Source organism: Dipodomys ordii, unplaced genomic scaffold (assembly GCF_000151885.1).
Source record: "Dipodomys ordii isolate 6190 unplaced genomic scaffold, Dord_2.0 Scaffold130, whole genome shotgun sequence".
NCBI classification, from domain to species: Eukaryota; Metazoa; Chordata; class Mammalia; order Rodentia; family Heteromyidae; genus Dipodomys; species Dipodomys ordii.
Window position 1 is genome coordinate 3000242 of NW_012267346.1, and position 21651 is coordinate 3021892.

Below are 21651 nucleotides of genomic sequence, written 5' to 3' on the forward strand. Positions count from 1 at the left end.
ATCTCAGAAGCCATTGGCCAGAATAAATGTTTCTTCCTTTTCAGTTCCTTATCACCAAGTATGTTGTCACAGCAGTGGAAAAGCCAATTGACACAACTTCATTGTACTTGTCAGTGTCTTCAAACATACATAGTAACACACGGAATGACTCTAACTATGGAAGCTGTTCACAACATAATGGGGAAAGGGCATAGTGTTGTAGCATTCTTGCATTATCTATATGTGTTACTGAGAATGATACTGTAGAAATAGATTCATTTGCATGGAATTACTGGTTGAAACAAAGGCAAAATACAAAACATTTTAGGTTGTACAAGTTCCTTTTTATAAAGGAATAAGTAATTGAAACACACGTAACAAAATTTTTGCCAGTAATCATCCCAGAGGGAGAGAAGAACACAACGTTCCTGGTGTTCTATGCCTCTTAGAATTTTCAGAAGTTTCTATTAATTCTTTGTCATGTGATTAAAAAACAAAGTAGCAACTATTTTTCTTTTAGTGGTACTGGTATTTTGAATTCAAGCCCTTACATTAGCTTAGCAGGCATTCTAGCCATTGAGCCATATTTCCAGTCCTTCAGTGATTTTCCTTGTCCTTGGCAAAAATAAATAATTTAAGTAAAGAAAAAAACCTAAGTACATAGCCTAGGAAGCATACACATTATTATAAAGCACAATACAAATCCATGCAATTTGTCACCAAGGTCTTCCAGTAGACCACAGTCAAGGGTCAAGCATGAAAACAGATTTCATTTGGCACACACACGTTCATGTAAGGTAGATGGGACTCCTAAAGCTATCTAAACTATGTTGAAAGCTGGATTAAGGGAAAATGCCAACGTTATAATATCAAAGCTGGGTAAATGGATCTTCTATTTTTCTTTCTTGCGAGTAAAATCATTTTAAGGACTCAACTAACCCAAGGCCTCTGCAGTTCCCACAACCATCCCTAAGCCCACAGCAGAAATCTCAGTGCATGATTTCCCAATCAAAGGACCTGGGACAGACTTAAAAAGTCACAGCTGGGTAGGAGCAAGGTCTTTTTTGTGAATCACAAAACCCGGCTTCTTAGAAAATATCTTCCTCTCGGTTGTAGGACATATCTGACTCCACCACACCCAAACCTTCATAGTTGTAGCTCCTGGGAATCAGGGATGTGTCTGTTGTACTCTTCTTCTTCTTCAAGGGCCCTCGTCCTTCGGGGTCACATGCTTCAAATGGGGCAGAACTCCCAGTTGCCAGTCCTGTGGCAAATGGAACCACAGTCCTTCCCAGGTCGGCCGTATCTGAACGATTTGCTGGAGGCAAAAGTCGGTGGTCACTCCGTAGCCGTTTTCTGATTTCTTCTTCTTTTGTCTGGAAAGTAGTATTCAAGAAAGAAAAATGATCCTGAGTGACTTGCTATCGGTTCTTGTTACTATTACTTGTGTTGATCTATTCAGACCTTTTAAATTTCATTATTCAGTTGTGTAACAATGCTTCTTAAACTATATCTATCTATCTATCTATCTATCTATCTATCTATCTATCTATCTATCTATCTATCTATCTATCTATCTATCTATCTATCTCTCAAACGTTTATTTGTTGAGGAATACCCATTGCAGGTGTCAGACACAAGTTCTACCCTGTGCCTGTCTCTCCTGCTCTTTGCCTCAATGAAACTTTCCTTTTTGTGTATGAACAAAACCCGACACTTGATTTAATCCTGAGAATTGATTTTTTCTTTTTGTGCCAGTTCTGGGACTTGAACTCAGGGCCTCAGCACTAGTCCTGAGCTTTTTTTGCTCAAGGTTAGGGTGCTCCCACTTGAGCCACAGCTCCACTTCTGCCTTTTTGGTAGTGTATTGGAGATAGGAGTCTCATGGACTTTCCTGCCCATGCTGGCTTCAAACTGGGACCCTCATATCTCAGCCCCCTGAACAGCTAGGAATACAGGTGTGAGCCACCAGCATGCAGTGAGAATTGGCTTTTTAAAATTAGACTGTATAGATGAAGCTAATTTTCAAGTATATTCAAGATATTGTTTCATTCCTTCACAGCATGAAGATAATTTTAAGAAGTTACTAAAGCTAGATCAAAGGAAGCCTACAGGATCATTGAAATACAGCCTATAAACCCATACAATTTATCTCAAAGCTGTTGATAGGAAAGTCTAAGCTCCTTCTAGCTAGTAGTGAGATCCTCAGGTCTAGGAGCCCCCACTAGATTCCATTACCTTCCGGCGTTCCTCTACTGCCTGCATCTTCTCTTCTATGTCTTTCATGGTGAAATCCTTTACTTCCTTTTTGATCTTAAGTTTTTTCAGCCTGGCTGGTGGCTTTCTCAGTGGCTTCTCAGTCGTTTCCACCTAGAGGAAGAAGTTTTAAAAGTTGTTCCAATGGAGGAACAACCATAGTCATTGGGAAAGCATAGCAAGGGAGGCAGAACAAACACAATTTAAAATGCTGGGGTGTGGCTCAAGATGTAGTTTCTAGCAAGGGCAAAGCTCTGAGTTCAACCCAGATTTCCTCCCTTTCCCCTATCCCCTATCTTAATGAGTTTGGCATATATCTCTCAAGATATTCTCTATGCACATGCATATACATGTACAGGACATCTGTAATGCAGAAAAATGACCTAAATGAGATTATACCCTATATGCCAGTAATTTGCTTCCTTCACTTAATCTAATCTTTCTAGGCTAGTACATATACATCTCTATATAAATCTAAACTTAGGGAAGTTTTAAAACTTCATTATAAAATAAACTGACATTCTATTCTAGATAACTTCTCTAAAGGTTTCCTTTTAAACAAAGGACAAAGGACAAGCTCTTCAGAGAACGGAGAATACCTGAATCAAAGAATCAATTGGAGTAATTTTAGTGTAGTAAAGAAAGGCCTTGAGTTTGCATCTTAACTTAGCTGTGTACTCACTTTTCATGACTGTCAAATAAATTCTAATTTTTTTTGGGGGGTGGGGGGCTGGTCGTGGGGCCTGAACTCTGGGCCTAGAAGCTGGCCCTCAGCAATTCAGCTCAAGGCTAGGGCTTTACCACTATAGTCACATTGCCACTTCTGGCTTTTTCTGCTTATGTGGTGCTGAGGAATCAAACCCAGGGCCTCATGCGTGTGAAGCAAGCACTCTACCACTGAGCCACCTTCCCAGCCCTCAAATAAATTATTTAAGCCTTAGCTTCTTTGTTTGTAAAACAGCCTAAATAATACTTATTTCAGAGGATTTTTTTTCCAGTAACAGGGATGAGGAGGAGAAAATATACCTACTTAATAATGGTAAGTACTTTCCAGTATGTGAGATGAATGACTTTTTCCTACAATAGCACACAAAATAAGAATAAGGATCTGGAATTATCACATTGATGGGGAGAGAGAATGGAAAGCTCATAACACCAAAATGGAAACAGGAAATGGAAATGATGCAGGTGTGGTGATGCAGGTAAGCATCTCTCGGGACTCAGTTTTCTGAATTATAGCATAGTGAAGATTGCTAAGTTTCTTTCCAACTTTACAACTTAGGTTTGCCGGAAAGTCATTTTTAAATAGAAAGGTATTTATTGAATACAATACAATCTCTTACAACCACAGACAATTTTATGTGGTATGGTTTTTCCCTGAACAAAAATTCATTAAAGCAAGTTCCCCTTGATTCTCATTTTGTTTGATTTTTTTTTTCTGAAAATGCCACTTGGCTCTCAAGCTTCCATTGTATTTGCTGGGGAAAGGGTCATTTTTGCTATGGTGGCCTTACCAAAGAAACCCAGAAATTAGCATGGAAAATGTTGGTTGGGGGAATTTTAAAAGTATAGATCCAAGATCCAGTAAAAAAAAAATGCGAACTTGGAGTTCACATAGCAATCTGAACCTTAACTAAAACACTGAGACAACACAGCAGGGGTAAGAGATCTTTGGATTTCCTAGATTATGTTGACCATTCTTGTGCTTTGTACCTAAATAAAGATGGGAAACTGTTTGTCCTCCCCTTGAGGTGTTAATCCCATGGATGTAGCCTTTGTCGTTTCTTGAGTTTGAAATTTTATGTAACAATAGGAAAAAGAACTTCACAAACACATCTCTATCCTTTATAATTTTATGAAGTCAAGATTTGTCAAATGTTGGCACTTAAAAGTGGTAACCATGGTAATGTTGTGCATAAAGATGTGGAAACTAAACAACAACTTGAAAGTCTAAAGAACTAGTAAAGAAGTTACCAATTCAATCATTTTCTTTATGAATTTTATGAGAGACCAGCCATGACAGTTCATGGCTATAATGTCAGCTTAGGTAGGAAGCAGAGGTAGGAGAATTGCAATCCTAAACCAATCTTGCAAAACTATACGATTCTGTCTGAAAAACAATAAAGTGAAAGGACTATGGGTTGGATTATAGCACAAGACCTTAAGCTCAAACTCCTCTCTCCCTAAACAGATAAAAATTAGTACCAGAAGATTTCTGTTCCCAACGATGCTACAATAACATTTGAGTCTTATTTCTAGCCAACCTACCTTCTATATATTCTGCCATAAATCCAGAGTGAATTCGAAGGAGCTTTCCCAATTGACTGACCTACAGATGAACCTATCCTGATTTTGCTCACCAATGGGGCAAATAGATTAGGTCAAAAGCTTTCTGCAAAAGGTTTTGTCATTCCTGTTCTTTTGACTCTAGACCTCCTGGGGAAAGTCACTTTGTTGACTAACTGACATTATTTAGTCCTTCAAAAACTCCCTGTGAGGTTCAGCAAATAATGTCAGAGACTGATGCAATGTAATCAAACTCCTTAACTACTCCAAAGTTTAACAAAAACACAAGTTACTTAAAGAGGAGAATAAACTTTGACCACATACTGGAGAAATTAATAGAATTATTCTTGGAGGGACTAATAGAAAATTCACTGAGTCTTTTTGTAAAAGGATTCAGGATGGGGCTGGGAAGGTGGCTCAGTTGTAGAGCGCTTGCCTTGCATGCCTGAGGCCCTGGGTTTGATTCCTCAGCACCACATAAGCAAAAAGAAAAAAGCTGGAAGTGGTGCTGTGGCTCAAGTGGTAGAGCGCTAGCCTTGAGCTGAAGAGCTGAGGGACAGCGCTCAGGCCCAGAGTTCAGGCCCCACGACCGGACCCCCCCTCAAAAAAAAAAGGATTCAGGATGTGCCAGGGGTAGGGAGAAATGGGCTTGAGATTAAAAAACAAAACACCATCAGACACCTATAAAGAAATCTACACCAATGTTACCAATTCATACACTTATCAACATATATAAAAAATACACATTTATAATAGATACTCTGTCTCATTGAAATGTCTTCAAATATACTGAAAGATTTATTTAATCACCTAATAGTTGTCTTTGTTGTTTTTATTTTGGTCAGTCATGGGGCTTGAACTCAGGGCCTGGGTACTGTCCCTGAGCTTTTCACTCAAGGCTAATGCTCTACCACTTTGAGCCACAGCTCTACTTCCTGTTTTCTGGTGATTCATTGGTAGTTCTCGGACTTTTCCTGCCTGGGCTGGCTTTGAACTGTAATCCTCCGATTTCAAACTTCTGAGTTGCTAGAATTACAGGTGTGAGCCACTAGCAGGCAGCCCGATAGCTTCTTGTTATTATCTTTCTTACATATCATTTTAATTCTTAAGTAAGCCTTCCTGAAAATTGATTATGGAATTGTTGTACTTGCCAGCAAGTGAAAGATAAAAATTAAGCAAAAAGATGGAAGGATATCTTGCAGCAGCCACAGATACTGCCACGGACCCCTAGGAATAGATTGTGTCACTGGATGCCCCAGATTGCAAGGAGAGAAAGATGCTCACTTTTCAGTACCCTTTATTCTATGTCACTTTAACTGAGAACTTCATGCAAGGTAATGAACAAGCCAAGAAGGAGCCAGACTAGCATTCAGAATTCTCTTGCAATTCAGTTTACTATTAGTACATACAAGAAGTCTTATTTGGACTAATTTTCTCTCATGTACTCTATTTTCCCCATATCATTTTATTTAAAGTATTTCTCCCCTTAAAGCAATGAAAAAAAAAATGTTCACACATCTGATTGGATTCATCATAGGGGAACTGCTGACATTAGGATTCTCTTTATTTTATCAGCCTTTTTTTATTTCCCTTCATTCCTTGGCACTTTTTTGTTTAATGTCAATTTTATCAGGTTTTTTTCCTTAAAAATGTATTAAGTATTTGATACTTCAAAGTATTAGCAGTCAAATATTTCCATATTTTATATGATTATAATCTATCCTTCAGTGTCATTTTTTTTTTAGTTTGGCCTAATGATTTCTCTCTAAAATATTGAAAGAACTTGCTGTCTGACACAATTAAGTGTGTGAAAGAGATTTGTTCTCCTTTGTCAAGAGCAATTACTGTTCCCTCCCTCCCTCCCTCCCTCCCTTCCTTCCTTCCTTTCTTCCTTCCTTCCTCTCCCATCCCTCCTTCCCTCCCTCCCTCCTCCTTCTCTCCCTTTTTTCTTTTCTTCTGTTGTAATTTATTTTGACCTTAGGCACTTGCTAGGCACTCATTCTACATGCCTGCAACCTTTTTTACTCCGGTTATTTTGGGGATAGGGTCTCTTATTTTGCTTGGATCAGCCTGGGCCATGATCCTCTTATTTATGTAGCTCACCACAGCAGGGGTGGGTGCACTGTATCACACCCAGATAAAGTCTCAGGAACATTTTGCTCAGTTCTGGCCTAGAACTAGCATCTTCCCTCAGCCTCCAGAGTAGCTAGAATTACAGGTGTGAGCCATTGGTTCCTGGCCACTTTGGCTTTTGATTCATAAGTTTTCAATATTCTCTGCGCACAGAGAATAAAATCAACTTTAGTTAAACATTAAGTGCTTGATCTGTCAACTTGATTTAAATAATGTGTCTATCCACTCCATTTGACAGTTTTCTCTACAACACAGGGGTAAGTGATAATAAGGGATAAGTGAAAATTACGATGTGATTTCTGGTCTTTACTTCTACCATTTCTGTTAATTTCTTTTCCCAGCCATTTCCCTGACCCTGGAATGTATTCCAGTTGTTATTTTTTTCTTTTTCACCTTCTTTATTATGCCTGTGCTCTAAGAACTCGTGGTAAAAGCTCAGAGCTTTGGCCTAAAAACAAGCAAGCAATAAAACAAACCCAAATAGAAAAATATGCTGTCTTCTTCACAGCTGCACACAGAACTTGCAAACAAAAAAACTAGAGCCCTAGAGTTTGGTCAAATCACTTAAAACCAGAAGGAAACATCATTCCCACGAAGGAAATGCACTGAGAGGGTCATCAACATGATTCACAAAAAGCAAGACTATAACCATTTCTAGAATTACATTTCCTTGTGTTGGTCTTAGAATATACAGATGGATACATGTATTAGCTTAACTGTTGTACCTTTGACATTTAGATCTCTTTCCATCTTGAATAAATCACAATTCCATTTTACATTCCAAAAGGTAATGCTTAGTAAAAATTGCTGAATGGATGACTGTATGTTATTCAATAGGACTTAACCTGTCTTGAGTTTAGTAAAACCCACAAAATGTTTTAATAGGTTCATTGATCATTAGTGATTAGGGCAATTCCTGGCTCTACTGAGAAAGATATACATACTACATAGGTGTAAAGAAATTTATGGAAAAATCTGGTGGCTCACAACTCAGGAAGCTGAGATCTGAGGATTGAGGTTTAAAGTCAACCGGGGTAGGAAAGTCTGTAAGACTCTTATCTCCAATTAACCACCAGAAAACTGGAAGTGGCGCTGTGGCTCAGAGTGATAGAGTGCTAGCTTTGAGTAAAAAGCTCAGGGACAGCACCCAAGCCCTGAAATCAAACCCCACAAAAAAGAAATTTATAGAAGAAAAATCTGACTTAGTTAAATGTTCTCATTTGTCTTATAATTTGCATGCTGGAAGTTGGAATTCATACTGGAAGTAATGGCTTGTGAACATTTTCTGCTATTGCTCATTTTAAGTGACTATAAGTAAATGTTACTTAGAAACTTACTTACCCAGGGGCTGGGAAGGGCTCAGTGGTAGAGCACTTACCTTGCATGCATGAGGCCCTGGGTTCGATTCCTCATCACCACATAAGCAAAAAGAAAAAAAGACGGAAGTGGCACTGTGGCTCAAGTGGTAGAGCGCTAGCCTTAAGTTGAAGAGCTGAGGGACAGTGCACAGGCCCAGAGTTCAGGCCCCACGACCGGACACCCCCCCTGCAAAAAAAAGAAAGTTACTTACCATGACATCATAGGATTCTCCATGTCTAAACGCTTTGCTGTGACTCTGTATTATTCCTTGAACAATTAGCTCCTCCAGGATGTCTAATGACTTTTGACGCTCTCGTTTCTCCAGAGATTTGGGCTTATTGATTAATCCATTGGTTGCCAGATCTTCCAAAGAAAAAGAAAACAGAAAAGGACATTGAAGAATGAAGAATTTTATTAATTAAATACTCAATGGGTGCCTTAATACATCATGCTACAATGAAATCTTAGATCCAATATTCCTACCAAATGTCTGTTTCTACTATAAAAGTTTGTGGTCCTTTTAAGTCTGTTCTTGCTGTTCTTACTGAGGAAATACATCAACATAATCTATTCTTGACTTAGCTCATCTCCTATCAACATAACAAAAGCACTTCTGTGTGCTGCTATGTATGGGTTTTGTTGTAACAACAGGTATACACTTGGGTAAGATGACATGAGTTTGTTCCTTTAATGATGAAGCTGAACTATAGCAAAGATTCAAGACATTCTCCTGGTAAGTCTTCTGAGTTGCAGTTTGGTTTCTATGCTTTATACACAAAGCATAAACAGCACGATGTTGCCAAGAGACGTCTAGTTCTGCAACCCTGAGTGCACAGTTACACCATCTGCTGTGTCTACACACAAGTCAAAGTAGGCCTTTTGGAAAAGAGGCTTTGAACCAAATCAGAATTGGAGTAATAGAAGCTAGAATTGAATTTGTGATTTAAAAAAAGGAGCAAATAAGCTGTAGAGGAGCCTTTATAGACTGAGAAGAGGACCTCTCCTTACAAATCACCCAATTATGCAAATAAGCAGTAAGTTTTATATTATCAGATTATAAAATAAATGATGCTGGCTTGTTGGCCCCAAGACTACTCTTGCTTTTGCAGTCAGAAACAATGCAATGCGTAGTGCTCAGAGGTGAGCTGTCTTCTATTATGTAATTCCATTTCGTGGATGATATCTTTTTATGAACATTTCTAACCAGAGTGGGTCATAGAGTGTCTTTGGGTTTCTACCGGGAGGAAGAAAATACACAGTTGAACACATGCACACACACACACACACACACACATACACATACACACACACACATGCTTCTCACTCATATTATTAGCTCATATTCTTTGTTATCAGAGACTTCCCTGACTGGGTGCAGTAAATAGTACTAACAAATCCCCTACCATCTCCATACTTCTTCTTTACTAGTTCTTCTATCAGTGCAGGTGTTTGAAGTAGAACCAATTCTCATTTTCAAGTGTTCTATACAGATTTGGGGACAGAGTGATAAAACAGGTCATCTAGGTGGATCAATGAGAAACTTGAAACAATGCAGAAGAGTTGAACATAGTGGTGGAGAGTTGAATCCCTTTGAGACATTAGAGTGATTTTGTTGTTGTTATTGTTGTTGAGAGGGCGACTTCTGTTGTGTTGTTGTTGGAGAGTTAACACGATAACAGCTATTTACTGGGCAGTTGTGCAGCTGCACAATACTAAGTACTTTACATACTGCTTCACAACTAACTCAAACACCAACTCTATAAGAGGCTTTATAATTCTCATTTTTATAAATAAGCATATTGACTTGATGGAACTTTCCCAGCTGAATGTAAATAGTAAGTGTGTAAACTAGGCCCAAATCCAAGTCTGTTTGAATTTAACCCTCACCATCTCAGCCTCACGGCTCAGAGTGCTGTTATAGAAATGGCTTAGTCACTATTGGTTCATCTTTCTCCCATGATGTTTCTAAAAGGAATGTCAGCCTTGACCTCTGTCACTAATACTAGGAAATTACTCTCACTGTCCAGATCTATTATTTCTGAGTTCACTAAATTATCTAGCATGGTATGTATAGTAGCTACTTTACACAGAGATTCCTGGAATATGTTAGTCATTTCACATCATTTGGACATTATCTTGAAACACTGGAAAGTATTGGGGGAATATTTAAAATAACATTGTGAAGCCAGTTTAGGTGAAATCCCAAGGAGGATCTTGAATTTAAGGCCAACCTGGGCATAGCTAGTGAGTTCCTATTTCAAAAACCAATATAAAACAAAAAGACTTAGTGGCAAAGTGCTTGCCTAGCAAGTTGAGGGCCTAGGGTAACTTAATCCACAGCACTGGGGGAAAAAGCCCACCAGATGAGCACGATGCTCACTCCTCTAATACTAGGTAATCAGGAGACAGAGACTGGGAGGATTGCAATTTGAGGCCATAGGCAAAATGTTCTAGAGGCCCTCTCTCACCCAAAGAAAGCCAAGTATAACACCATACACTCTTGTCATCTTACCTAGATGGGAAGCGTAAATAGAAGGACAGAGGTTCACTGGCCTGGGCATAAATGTGAGAATCTATCTGAAACATACCCAATGTTTATCCAAGTGATAGAAGCCTTGCTCAAGTAGCAGAGCACCTGCCTAGTAAAAACAAAGTACTGCTTAGTAAGAACAAAGAACAAAGAACATTTACCCCCCCCCCAAATACTGTGTTTCTATTTTATTGAAAAGGTAATCTATGATGACCAGTGCAAACTTAGAATACACACAAGAAAAGAGAGGATACAAATGAGAATATGCTCACTATGCAGAGGCTGGCTTCCATGATTAATACGGGATACTTTCTATAAATATGATGGCATATCAGTTTTTGTTTCCTATTTAGTTAGCACTTACATTAGCATTAGTATATTCTTATATGATTAGAAATTCTTTTTTTTTCTTTTGCCAGTAGGAGGGTATGAGTTCAGGATCTTGTTCTTGCCTGGCTAACACTCTACCACTTGAGCCATGCCACTACCCAGCTTTTTGCTGATTATTTTGAAGATAGAGTCTGACTTTTCTGCCTGAGTTACCTTTGAACTTTGGTCCGTCAGCTCTCAACCTCTTGAGCAGATATTATAACAGGCATGAGTCACCAGTGCCCAGCTTTGTAAGCATGGATTAAAAAATGAAATTAAAAAGGACACATGTGACATCATCTTAACCTTGACGTTAGAAGAGATTTTCAGGTTTCCTTAAATTCTAAGTTCAGTAAAAGGCTCAAATTTTGCTATATTAAGAGTATTTTCAAAAGGCAAACAAGCAAGCACAGTCAAGTGTAGCTATCATTCACCTCCTAATACTAACTATGATAAAATTTCCTTTTGGTATTCTTGCCCCCCCCAAAAAAATCATAACCTAAACCAATCACAGGAAATTTCAATCAAGTCCAAGTCCAGGAGAATTCTACAACATAAACCTGGATGATATCCAGGTCTGTCTTAAGAGAGAAGGAAAAGTTGAAGGGTTGTTCAGATTAAAGGACATGAAAGACATGTGACAAATTACGCATGTGGTCCAGGGTTGGTTGCTGAATTAGAAATTGTCACACAGCTGGCAGCATTTGAATATAGTTTATAAATGAGATAAGAGTACATCGATGGTATACATCAGTGGTGATGTCCAGATCTTGGCCCTTGTACAGAGATAATGCAAAGGAATCTTGCTTTTAGGAACTATGCATGATCTATTTAATTGCAAAGTGCCATTTGCTCTGTAAGTTTCCTCAGAAGAAAATACACCTAGTTATGGGGGATATGTTGATGCTGATGCAGAGTCAGCCTGAAAGAAGTATGCATGGTCTCTGTTCAGAGATTCATCACTTCTTGCATCTTAAAAAGTTTTTTAATGCCATTCATGATTTTCAAAAGGTTAGTTAAAAAAAACAAAGGTAATACTTCTGGTTCTAGATTTAACAATGCTTTGGGTTTGACATAACAAGTTCTTGGCATTATGATGATGTAAGAATAAATCCACACATTTAATAGACAGTGTGTTTTGAATTCTGGATTCGGATTTTCTTTTCCCATTGGGCCAGGAACATGTGGTGCAACACTCCCTTGGCCTCTGGACAAAGGGAGAAGTCCACCACCTCCAGGGGAAATCACTGACCATCTACAATGTGCTGTGCTACCAGACTAGGCTGCTCAATAGACTGTGTGCAGTCAAGACCTTTTCGATCTCCATCATTAATCAAGAAGCCTTTGTCCTGGGGAAATGTTAGTGTGAAACTTTAACCCATGCATTCTGTAAAGCTGAGGATAAAGAAAAGAGGAAGCCAAGGAGTGGGAATGGGAAATGTGGGCAAAGAACACCTGTTTTGAGTCCAGGGTGTTCTATGTGAGTTACTTTCTGAAAAGGCTTTTACACTACATTTTAGAAACATCTGCCCGCTGTTCTCTCTTAGTATTATCTTGTTTGCCTGTCATTCTCTACTTATTGTTTTTTTTTAAACAAACGAACAGGGTGCAGCTGGCAGGAATGACTATCTTACAACATACCTGTCCCTAGCTGCCTGGTGCTGTGCAGTCTGCCAACTGCACAGGTATTTAGCATTCATGTTTCTGTCAGGGAGGAAATAGATGCTCTTAATCAGTGGTGAGAACAAAGCATCTGCACTTTCTAGGGGGTGGAGGACAGGAAAGGGTGGGTCCAGCACTGCTCTTCTTACTTCCTGCTTCCTTCTCCCTGATCACATCAACCACAGAGGGTGGCAAATATAAACTGTATGATAAGATGTGCATGTCAGCAAAACCTATGGAAAAGACATTCATGTACTAACTTACCTACGTTGCCAAATTACAATGACAAGGAATGAGAGAGAAAAAAAGTCTCCTCACCTCCCCCAAGCAAAACAGACTTCCACTCCATTAGACTAGTGAGGTTCATGGTGTTCTAAAGACTGGTCAAATTATAAATTAGATGTCATGAATCAACAGGCAGGAATAATTCAAGAAAAGAGTACAGTACAGGAGAAATGACAAATAGTTTCTAAATAGCACGCCAGGTGGTAGTTACTTCTTTTATGTTTTTGAAAGATTCTTTGATTGTATGTTTGGTGATAACCTAGATGGGGGAAAAGACAGGGCAACAGTTCAATGAAGGCTTTTATATAGTTTTGATAAGGCCAAACTTTCCCTTAGAAAGATGTTAATATTAATTCCTTTCAATGGAAATGTGTGTGTGTGTGTGTGTGTGTGTGTGTGTGGTGTATGCATACTGGGGTTTGAACTCCAGATCTTGGGCTAGCACTTTATTACTTGAGCCATACATCTACTTTCAGCTTTTTGATGGGTAATTGTAGATAAGAGTCTCATCAATTTTCTTGCCCAGGATAGCTTTGAACCATGATCCTCAGATCTCAGTCTCCTGAGTAGCCAGGATTATAAGCATGAGTTACCAGTGCCCATCTTGGAAACACCTATTCTTAAATTGTGTTTTTAATTTTTGATAAACACTGTTTAGCTTAAAACAAGATGGATTTAGCTACTGCATTGCAAAAAAAACCACTAACATTTAGCATTACTTACATAATCAAGACCTAAGGTCCAACACTAATATTTTAGAGATAAGACAAGAGACTTGCCATGCAAGGTACTTCACAAAGCAGTAAAAAAGCTCTGCCTACTATCAATTAGGTGTTTAGAGAAGTAATATTTTGTGGAGATCAACACAAATACTGGTAGAAAAGGAGTTTACCTGAGTTTATGCTTCCATTTCTTTTACCAGGAGGTGGAGAACATTCTGGAATCGTTCCAGGTAAGTTTCCCATCTGGGCTTGTTGATCCAGGTCTTCTGCCTTGTCCACAGTGTCCTTGGGTTGTGCATTTTCAGTCTGGGAGTTGTGATCTTCCTTAGAATCAGTCACCCTGACCTCAGCCTGTGGAAAGGGATCAGCTTAATGAGGGTCAAAATTTCTCAGGGAAAAGGAAATTCAGGTTGCTACAACTGCTTTGTGAGTATTTAGCCAACTTGTCCATACAGTAGTCTGACTAGGACCCTGTAGTCTCTAGATGTGATGTTATATGGTAAAATAAGTTAGATGTGATTAGTATTCTCCAGATGGCAAGATTACCCTGTGATATTCAGGAGAGCTCTAAGTGCAATTAGAAGTCTTCTCATAAAAGGCAGTCAGAGGGAATGTTGTAATTTGAGTGTAAAATGGCCTAAAAGGTATGTATACATACATTCATGTATAAAAAACATACACAGGTATGGAAGGTCTGGTCTCCAACTGGTGACAGCACTGAAAGATCATTGGATCGTGAGGATGCTCATCTCATCAATGACTTAATCCATTGGCCAATTTGTAGCTAAATCGGTTTTTAGGAGGCAGGGCCTATATGGAGAATATAAGTCACTGTGGAAGTAACTTTCAGGGGTGAATCCTGTCTTTAGATGCTTTCTCTCTTGCTCCTCTCTCTCTCTGCCTCCCAGGCTGAGAAGCTCCATTCCCTCAGGCCTTCTTTGCTATGATGATGTTCCGTCTCACCATAGGCCCACATAGTAACCGGGCCATGTGACCACAGACACCTTCTGAAACCATGAATCAAAATACATTCTTTTTTCCTTAAGTTAATTCTTCAGGTATGTTATCATAGCTAATCAGTACCAAGAAGAGGGTCATTCTTGGGCCCATTCCTGAACCATAGAATTCAGACACCTTTGAACTGTTTTATGAGAGATATTTGGAAAGACTTTGGAGCTGCCGATCAGATAAGCTCAGAATGCTAGAAGCAGAGTTTAGTGTGAAATTCTGATGGGAGTTCAGAAGACCACGATGTCACTAGGAACACTGACAGCAATGACTGTGCTTGCGAGGTTTCAAGTGGAGAGGAAAACTCCACTGGAAACTGGTCTGGAAGTTATTCATGCCCTATTTTGAGAAATAAATATTCTATATGTTTTCCATGAATCGTAACTTTGTGTGTGGCCAATTTGGAAGGTAATGGACTCATCAGTCCGGTGGGAGAAAATTTCAAAGGCAGTGCGATGCTCAAGTTCCGGCACTCATATTGTTGGCCATTTTTGCTTCTAATTCTCATTAGAAACAAAGAGCAGACTAGAATTGGAAGCACTAGCAGTTTAGCTAGAAAAGGTTCATGTTTGAAGTTGGAGCCAAGGTTTGGAGTTGGACATGGAAATTAGCACTCTGGAAAAGAAGCCTGATGCTTTGCCTTGGACAATAGGAAATAAGGGTTGACCCCACCCATGGCAGGCTCAAGAGTGTAAAGGAAATAAGTCACTAGAGACTTAAGACTTTAAGACTACTTTGGTAAGAAAGCTCAAGGGCTCCTGGCTCATTCAGCATTCTTTAGAAGCTGCTTACCAGCATTCAGCCATCTAGGCACATGGAGGGGGCTTGATTATTGCTCAAGTTGGCAGTGAACCTGAGCATCTTATAGGTGATGCTGTTTCTGCAGACATGAAGAATGCAAGTATTATAGGGCCACAGAGGCTTCCACCCAGATTTCAAAGGAGACCCCTTCAGGCAGCCCTGGAGAAAGTGGTGTGTGAAGCTGTGAAGGCCAAGCCTAAATGTAATGGAGACCCAAGGAACTTGGAAATGTCAGAAACATGGAACATCTGCTGAGGATAATGTCAGGTAGGGAGCAGAACCAACCTGCGAAAGAGGCCATTGAAACTCTAGACAGCAATGCTCACATCCTGCCACTACGTGCCGTGCGTGCCAAACATGGAGCTTTGCCCTGTTAGGTTTTAATCTTGCTTTTGTTCCATTCCTCCTTTTGGGAATACAAATGTTCACTTTGTGCTATTGTATCTTAGGAATATGTAACTCACTCTTTGATTTTACAGGCGCTCACAGCTAAGAGTTTGTCTTGAGTCACAAAAGAGAGATATAAACTGAAGACCTCTCATTGCAATACATTTATCTATCCATCCACCTATCAGTATATCTAGTCTAGTGGATCTATTCCTCTAGTAGAATTCTGACTGACACAAAACATAGTAGAAAATCAGTACCCTCCTCTAAATGGAAGCACTATCAACTTGTTGGTCTATCACCTACTAAATGTATTTGCTCATATAAACTCTTGTAAAATAGATTGATATTGGTCAATCGATCTGCCCACAAAAAGATGCTCCATGTCATTCAGTCCTCAGGGAAATAGAAAGCAAAAGCAGAGTCAGCTGCTTCACACGCGTGAGGAAAATGGTAAAGGGTAAGGCACACGCCCGCAAATGTTGGTGAGTGTGTGGAGAAATTGGAACCCCCATGCCTTGATGCAGGAGTCAATTTGGGGAAGCAACTTTGAAAACTGTTTGGTAGTTCCTTTAAAAAGTTAAGCATAGAGGGGGCTGGGAAGGTGTCTCAGTGGTAGAGCACTTGCCTCACATGCATGAGGCCCTGGGTTCGATTCCTCAGCACCACATAAGCAAAAAGAAAAAAGCCGGAAGTGGCGCTGTGGCTCAAGTGGTAGAGTGCTAGCCTTGAGCTGAAGAGCTGAGGGACAGCGCCCAGGCCCAGAGTTCAGGCCCCATTACTGGACCCCCCCTCCCAAAAAAAAGAAAAAAAAGTTAAGCAGAGAGTAACTTCAGGATACAGAAATCACTCTCGGGGAAATGCCCAAGCAAAGTGAAAAGACCTCCTTATTTGGAAACTTGCACGGGAAGGCTTATAATTTTTTTTATATATGAACAAGTGGAAACAGCACAATATTTATCAGCTGATGAGTGGCTAAGTGAAGTTTGGCATAGTCATATAAAAGAATATTACTTGGCAATGAAGAGAGCTGAAATACCGACACATGCTACCACCAGGCAGTACTTGAAAGCGCTTTCCTAAGTGAGAAAAGCTAATGGCAAAGACTAGGCATGCTCAGTCAAGGCAGACTTAAAGTCAGAAAATGAATGGGGTGAGGTGAAAGGAATGTGGATTGGCTGCTTATGGGTAGTCATTGGTTTACGGTGGGAAAATCTTCTAGAATGAGATGGAAGTGGTAGCTTGCAATTGTCTGTTTAAATGGGCAGAATTGCCAGTGAAGTTATGTTTAGAAAATAAAACATTCCCAGGGGAGGAGGTGGGAATGTGTTGGAGAGGTTTTATCTGTTTTTGAGGTGAAGTTGAACAGAGGCTGTGTTTCCACATTTTGTATTAAGTTTGTTTCATTTTTTATATTTAAAAATTTTTAGAATTAACTATGAATTTTAAGCTGACCATTATAGATGAAAACCATCAATATTCTAAAAAAAAAGGCTTTGCTTTTAGCAAAGGTGCTAAAACAGGTGCTTGTTGTTTGTTTTTTCTTTCCTGGTGTAGAGGTGCTATATGTGGTTTATTATTTGGGAAAAACATTTGCCAAACAGCTTGGAAGAAGTAATTTGTTGATGCTTTCCAGAGCTCAAAGCTTCTTAAATTAAGTTATTAGCAGATGCATTGTATAAATGTATTTCTCTATAGACCTATAAGAAGAAATTGTTCTTCAAATTTTGATTTTTTTCTAGTTTACTTCTAGTAAAAATAATAATTTAAAAAACCCAGCTCTCAAACAAAAAAAATCCTCACAAGAATATGAGGGCTTAAAATGTTGTACTTTAATGGTATTTAGGGCTGAGGGCATGACTATCAGTTTGACCAGAAAGGAGAGGGAGGGAGGTAGAAGGAAAGAAGGAGAGAGACAGAGACAGAGGGACAAAGAGAGGCAGAGAGACAGACAGAGAGAGAGAGACAGACAGACAGACAGAGACAAAGATAGGAGAGGAAGAGGAGGAAGACAGTGGAAGAGTAATCAGTAAGAGTAACAGTAATCTAAGTATGACTGTGGAAAAAAATTATACACAGGATTGAAGACTATCACCAGTTGATTTAAACAAAGTCTGGCACCAATGGTTCACACCTGTAATTCTAGCTATTCTGCAGGCTGAGATCTGAGATCTCAGTTTGAAGCCGGCCCAGGTGAAAGGTCTAGAAGACTTTATCTCGAATTACCGAGCAAACATCCAGGCTGGGGGCATGGCAAAAGTGGAAGAGCAGGGACTTTTCGTCTAACAAATTCTTATATCTAATTATTCCTGCAAAGTAAGTGAAAAAGAATGACTTTTTGTTCGGTATGAAAAATGGAAAAAGGGTTGAAGATTAACACTTCCAAATGACATTCGTGTCTTTTGGATAAAGGAGGAAAAAAGAAATCCTATATATTAGTTCAAAGAATTATTGCATACTAACAAAGATGACCAGAGTGCCCCCAGGAAGCCTGTGAGATTATGGGTGTGAAGGAGATTTAAACAGACTCTTCAGCACTGAAGACTGTATTAGGAACTCCTCAGTCTGCCAGGGGTCAGGAATGGAATTCAGGGAGAGGGAACAGTATGGGGAAAGGCTTGGAAGTGTGAGGAACCAAATGACCAAGTCATTAGGTCTGACAGACACACAAGTCCAGGATTGCCAGTAGAGAAGATGGCATTAGAGAGAAAGGAGAGGATCTACTTGTAAAGGGTTCTGTACAGGACAGATAATTGCTTCTTGGGTAGAAAGGAGGCAGACTGGTTAGTGACAGGAGGGGCAGAAAGACACAAAAGGTAATGGGGTTCTAAACATGGGCAGCAGCAGTTTGGAGACAGTGTTAGGGATAGGCTTCCCGCAAAGCATTGGTGTTACACCTGGAGTGTCAGCCTTTGCTAGATTGAGGTTTGCGTTTAAATGTACTCCAGGTATCTAGCAGATGTGTGCACAGGTGGCAGGGATTGACAGTGCCCTATGGGCCCAGTGTCTACTGAGAAGGGTGTACTTGGGGGTGTGAACCCAGGGCTTCTCCTTAGTTGCTAGGTAACAGCTCTAGCAGTTAAGCCCCGCCCCCAGCCCTTTTCTGGTTTATTTTTCAGATAGGGTTTCACAGCTTTGCTCAGGTAGGCTTCTAGACCTGGGTCTTCCTAACTCTTCCTCCAGGAAGGTTTATCGCAATCCTGAGCTATCATGTTCATCCCAAGCATGTGTTTTGAAAGCAGCTACTCCACAATTATCCTTTAGGAAAGGTGACTGTAAGACCTAGTATGCTGACTTCAGCTAGACTATCTGGGAAAGTGTGTGAAATACATTCCTTTTCACTCTTTTTTTTTTGTTGTTGTTTTTAAAATTCTTTTGCAGGTCCTGGGGCCTGAACTCTAGGTTTGAGTGCTGTCCTGAGCTTTTGTGCTCAAGACTAGTGCTCTACTCCTTGAGCTACAACTCCACTTTGGGCTTTTTTTTGTGGTTAATTGGAGATAAGAGTCTCACAGACATTCCTGCCTGGGTTACCTTCCACCTGAGATCACCAGATCTCAGCCTCCTGAGCCACTGATGCCCAGCCCTTTTCACTCTTAAATGTATGGTTTTGATGTAAAATCATATGGCAGCCCTGTCTTACCTTAGGGTAATCCCACTGGACTGGACCTGTGATGGCTCCTAGTTCTGAGTATGGAAATCTCAAATGTGGGATGGAGAGGAAGAAGTCACAGGTATCATTTCTGCCCATCCTTCCATGTCCCACTCTGGAAAAAGCTTCCCTGAAATGTCTCCAGGATACTTACAGGGGGCTACCACCTTTGAGGCTTAGTGAAAAGAGTCTATCAGCATGAGCTTCTGGAAAACTTGACTTCCACCCTCACTGGGCTTCCAAACAAGCTTTGCAGCCTGGGACAAAGCAGTCATCCACCTCTCCGGGCCTGTCAGGTGCAACCACACGAGTTCCTGCCAACAATCCCAACCCCCAACTAACAACTAACCCATTTCCAGAAGCCAGCAGTAATACGCTAGAGTGACCCTCAGCGGTGTGCAGAACCCTTCCTCTTATACTCCTGTGCTCTGGATGTGGTCAGGAATCCGCATAGGTTTGTAAACAAGACACATGTATTCCTGATTTACACACCAGCCCATCTCTGGCCCCATAAAATCGATCCCAAATGCTTCTACTCTATTAGACAACGAATAAAGGGGCGTGTGTGTGTGTGTGTGTGAACTTGGACCCTATTCTTACCTGCTCCAGCTGTCCCTAAGCAAGGCTTCTTGGGCTAAAGGCATCATGTCTGATTTATTATTATTATTATTACCTGAGATCCCTCCTCCCAGCTCTTCTTGGGTGCAGGCACACGTCTCTGGTCTTCTGCGTCGGGCTGGGAAGGTCCGCAGCCCATGCTGGGCAGCGCGCACGCCTTGTCCACCCCTCCTGGCTGTGCGCCCCTGGGACCGTCTACGGGCCGCGCCCCACCCCGCGATCCCGCGGCCCGGGCTGCCTCCTCTGCCACCGCCTGCAGTCAAAGGCTGCACGGCAGACGCTGGGCAGTTGCTGGGAACTGTTGCCACAATAAACCGGTCATCTGGGACCTGGGCTGGGAGGGGCGTCCCCAGCTTTGTTCGGATGCGGATTACAGCTGTCTGCAAGAGTGAGCGCCAGTGTCTGGCCGGATTAGGTTTTGATTTTGTGCCTTGTTTTTGTCTCAGCATCCTGCGTGAGTCCCTCACTGGCTGATTTTCCCTAGTAAGGTCCCATGGGTCACTTCGCCCCGCCCTCCCCTCCCACACACCTGGGCGCTTGGTTCAAGCACTGTAATTGATTTGAGATGGTCTGGGGATCAGATCGTCCTTGCACACCCTTCTTGAGGGCGGGGGCTCCAGCGCTTGAGGTCCACGTCCCAGGGCGACCTCAGAAATGAAGGTCTCATCAACACCACCCACACGGTGAAGAAAGCCAAACACTTAGAACTTCCGACTGCTCAGCAGCTGCCAAATGGGTTATGCAAATCCTTTTCTGGAAGGTGTGGATTTTTTTTCTTTTGTAAAGAGTGGGTATGCATATATTTCTCCAAGAGATTTAAATACAAGCGGCATAATGTGTGAAGGCTCAAACGTGGAACGCGTTTTCTTCTTGTCTTATTTTGAATAGCTGAGAGGGGGGTCTTTGAGACCTATCAGCCCTTCATTTTACAGACTGCACATTTAGCTTCAGAGAAGCAGAGAACGCTTCCTGGTCACTAGGGAGCAAGTTATGGAGGGAGGAGCCAGGTAGCTTCATTCAATTCTCCTATGTATTCAACCAGGAAACACAACCAGGGATTCTTGGCTTGTCAAAGTCCCTGGATTCTTCCAAGGAAATAAATGGTCAGATCGCTTATAAGATGCTGATTATCTTATAGCCTCTAAACTCATTCCACTTTCTCTCACCCTCAACTGCTCTAGTGAAGTTTCTTGTTCACTTTCCTTTTACTAAAACTGAGGAAGAGGAGAGGAAACAGCAGCAGTCAAAGCCTGAACAATTATGGAGCAACACACATGAAAGATTTATGGAGGAAGAGCTTCAATGAGACTAAAGGGTGTTAGAGAAACATCTTTGAAAGGATTGACTCATGAGTGCAATAAATCACATGAACTGTTCCAAATGGAACCTGGAAAATCCTCAACTGGAATAATCCAGTGTACAGGATGCCTATAAAGTATTCTGGGAACAGTTCAATGGATAGCTGTAGAATAGTAAGAGTGAAATACTGGATAGAACCTTTTCCTTGTAAGGCTGTCTGTGGACAGAAGTTTGCAGGGGGAAAAATGCACTGGTACCAAAATATGTGTGTGTAAGCATCTTTTGGAGTATCCCAAGGATTCTAGTCC

At 40.7% G+C, this 21651-nt stretch overlaps 1 protein-coding gene across 1 annotated transcript; it reads right to left on the minus strand.

Annotated features, from left to right (window-relative positions):
- Positions 1-1067: 1067 nt before the first annotated feature.
- Positions 1068-20183, minus strand: Stmnd1 (stathmin domain containing 1). Its single transcript, XM_013030435.1, has 5 exons — positions 20100-20183; positions 13752-13932; positions 8225-8376; positions 2218-2349; positions 1068-1355 (listed from the first exon to the last, which is right to left on the minus strand). The coding sequence occupies exons 1-5, from the start codon at positions 20181-20183 to the stop codon at positions 1068-1070; spliced, it is 837 nt and encodes a 278-aa protein (XP_012885889.1).
- Between the last annotated feature and the right edge of the window lie 1468 nt (positions 20184-21651).

Coding starts and splice junctions, on each gene's coding strand:
- Stmnd1 (XM_013030435.1), bottom strand. CDS start 20,183: ATGGGCTGCGGACCTTCCCAGCCCGACGCAGAAGACCAGAGACGTGTG. Junction 8,377..13,751: donor AAATGGAAGCATAAACTCAG/GTAAACTCCTTT, acceptor TTTCTTTGGAAG/ATCTGGCAACCAATGGATTA. Junction 2,350..8,224: donor GAGAATCCTATGATGTCATG/GTAAGTAACTTT, acceptor TTCTTCCTCTAG/GTGGAAACGACTGAGAAGCC.